Source organism: Mandrillus leucophaeus, unplaced genomic scaffold (assembly GCF_000951045.1).
Source record: "Mandrillus leucophaeus isolate KB7577 unplaced genomic scaffold, Mleu.le_1.0 Scaffold423, whole genome shotgun sequence".
Taxonomy (NCBI): domain Eukaryota; kingdom Metazoa; phylum Chordata; class Mammalia; order Primates; family Cercopithecidae; genus Mandrillus; species Mandrillus leucophaeus.
The window spans coordinates 352,636-355,513 of record NW_012104510.1 but is presented as its reverse complement, the minus strand read 5'-3'; the positions used below and the strand labels follow the sequence as shown (position 1 = coordinate 355,513).

Below are 2,878 nucleotides of genomic sequence, written 5' to 3'. Positions count from 1 at the left end.
GAGGGAGCCCTGCCCCAGCTGGCATGCGCACGGGCAGGTGTTCGGGGAGTCGCCTTGCCCACCTGCGCTGGGGTGACACGGGAGGGACCCTGGACACAGTGAACTCCACGATCGTTCTGTGTGTCCGACTGCACTATGTTTGAAAGTGTTTGAGGCCGGGCGCGGTGGCTCACGCCTGTCATCCCAGCACTTTGGGAGGCCGAGGCGGGCGGATCACGAGGTCAGGGGTTTGAGACCAGCCTGGCCAACACGGTGAAACCCCGTCTCTACTAAAGATACAAAAAATTAGCCTGGCGTGGTAGCGGGCGCCTGCAATCCCAGCTACTCGGGAGGCTGAGGCAGGAGCATTGCGTGAACCCGGGGACGGAGGCTGCAGTGAGCCGAGATCACGCTGCTGCACTCCCGCCTGGGTGACAGAGCGAGACGCCATCTCCAAGAAAGGAAGAAAGAAAGGAAGTGTTGGTAGTGAAATTAAAAGATTCTGCAGGAAAACAGTGCGGCGCTGAAACACAGTCACTGCACAGCCCGAGATTCCACCCCACGGGTCTAATCCGGAGGAAGGAGGAAGGAGCCGTATGTCCACACGAAAACGCACAGGCGGCTCTCAGCAAAGCTTCGCACCGACGGACGCAGACGAACCTGCCCAGATGTGCACCCACAAACGCAGCGAGGCCCCCCACGAGCTGGAGCTTGTGACCCCGGAGCAGGAACCCGGCTCGGACCCAGGCCGCGGCGCGGGTGCCACTTGAGGGAGATGCCACAGGACATGCGGTGTGTTCCGGTTTCCATGAAATGTCAGCACAGACCCATCCAGAGACAGGACCGGGATGTGTGGGCACCAGGGCTGGGGAGGGGACGGGAGCGACGGCTGATGGGGACGAGCCTCCTTTTGGGGAGCTGGGATGACAGGATGGGGCCTTCTTTTGGGGTGTTGAGATAAAAATGGGGACAGAGCCTCTTTTTGGGGTGCTGGAATGACAATGGGGGTGGGGGCTTCCTTTTGGGGTGCTGGGATGACAGTAGAGACAGGCTGGTTTTCGGGGTGCTGGGGTGACAGTGGGGATGGGCCTGTTTTCGGGGTGCTGGGATGACAGTAGAGACGGGCCTGTTTTCGGGGTGCTGGGGTGACAGTGGGGACGGGGTTTCTTTTCGGGGTGCTGGGGTGACAGTAGAGACAGGCCTGTTTTTGCGGTGCTGGGGTGACAGTAGAGATGGGCCTGTTTTCGGGGTGCTGGGGTGACAGTAGAGACGGGCCTGTTTTCAGGGTGCTGGGGTGACAGTGGGGACGGGGCCTCCTTTTGGGGTGTGGGATGACAATGGGGATGGGGCTTGTTTTTGGGGTGCTTGGGTGACAGTAGAGATGGGCCTGTTTTCGGGGTGCTGGGGTGACAGTAGAGACCTGTTTTCGGGGTGCTGGGGTGACAGTGGGGACGGGGCCTCCTTTTGGGGTGTGGGATGACAATGGGGATGGGGCTTGTTTTTGGGGTGCTGGGGTGACAGTAGAGACGGGCCTGTTTTCGGGGTGCTGGGGTGACAGTAGAGACGGGCCTGTTTTTGGGGTGCTGGGATGACACGTCACGGTGGTGGCTGCCCAGTTCTGTGAAGGTGCTCACGGCCCCTGAACCGCAGTGTGCAGGGGGACCCCTTTGCTATGTGAGTCGTAGCTTGATGAAGCTGTTACTAAAAAAGAAGACCCCCGAGACGCTGTTCAAGGCCCAGCCCCAAGAGCGGCGGGGAGCGGGGAGGACGGGCGCGACCCTGCTGGCCTGCAGACCTGGACGCCGCTCCCGGCCTGGCCAACGCCGCCCCCTCCTGGAGGAAGCCTTGGGAGTCACAACCTCCCTTTTTAAAGCAGGGAAGGGCCTGGCGCGGTGGCTCACGCCTGTCATCCCAGCACTTCGGGTGGCCGAGGCGGGCGGATCACGAGGTCAGGAGTTCGAGACCAGCCCGACCAACAAGGTGAAACCCCGTCTCTACTAAAAATACCAAAAATCAGCCGGGTGTGGTGGTGGCGCCTGTAGTCCCAGCTACTCGGGAGGCTGAGGCAGGAGAATGGCGTGAACTCGGAAGGTGGAGATTGCAGGGAGCTGAGATTGCGCCACTGCACTCCAGCCTGGGCGACAGAGCGAGACTCCGTCTCAATATGATAATAATAATAAAATTCCCAGGGAAATAGGTTTGTCGGAGGCCGCACAGCCAGCATGGACAGACGCGGCTGGGACTCAGGCTCTGAGCATTCCTTCATCATGATTTATTGGTCCCTCCCTGTCCCTCCCACCTGTCCTCACCCACCCTGCTGCAGCCCTGGAGGCGGGGGGTCCTGTGGAGAGAGTGAGGCAGTCCCGGTCACCCCAGGACATCAGGCCGGATCAGCCGGTGACCTTCCTGATCCAGGACACGTAAGGCGCCACGGCGGTGGCCACGGGGGGCCTGAAGACGTCGGTGCAGACCCTGGAGCTGAAGGACAGGACTCCGGCCAACACCTGGTCTTTGCCACACACGATGGGCCCACCTGAGTCACCCTGCGGGGATGACACACTGCGGCTCAGCCTCTGCGCCCGCCGAGGGGACGAGGGGAGCAGGGCTGGGCCTGTTATCCCCGGGCTCAAGGAGACACAGGGGCTGTCCCAGCGCACACGCGTCCCCTCCCACCTCCCACTGGCCCTGTGAACAGGGCTCCTTCTTCCCACCCCGGATCATCCTTGCTGGAGAAGCCACAGCTTCGCTGCTTCCCGGCTGTGTGGCCTTGGGCGCGCCGCTAAACCTCCCTAAGCCTCAGTTTCTACACCTGAGAAATGGGGCCCCCGCCAGTGGTCCCCGACCCCCAGCCCCCGGCAGGACTCCCCAGGAACGGGAGAGCCAGGGGCCTGCCCGGGTG

General features: G+C 62.1%; 1 protein-coding gene across 1 annotated transcript in view; it reads right to left on the bottom strand.

Moving 5' to 3' along the window:
* Positions 1-2,239: 2,239 nt before the first annotated feature.
* Positions 2,240-2,878, bottom strand: part of GZMM (granzyme M (lymphocyte met-ase 1)) — a 5,970-nt gene continuing 5,331 nt past the window's right edge. Inside the window, exon 4 of the mRNA XM_011993050.1 lies at positions 2,240-2,590. Coding sequence (XP_011848440.1) covers positions 2,370-2,590 — 221 coding nt within the window. The 3' untranslated portion in view covers positions 2,240-2,369. The remainder of the gene's footprint in view (positions 2,591-2,878) is intronic.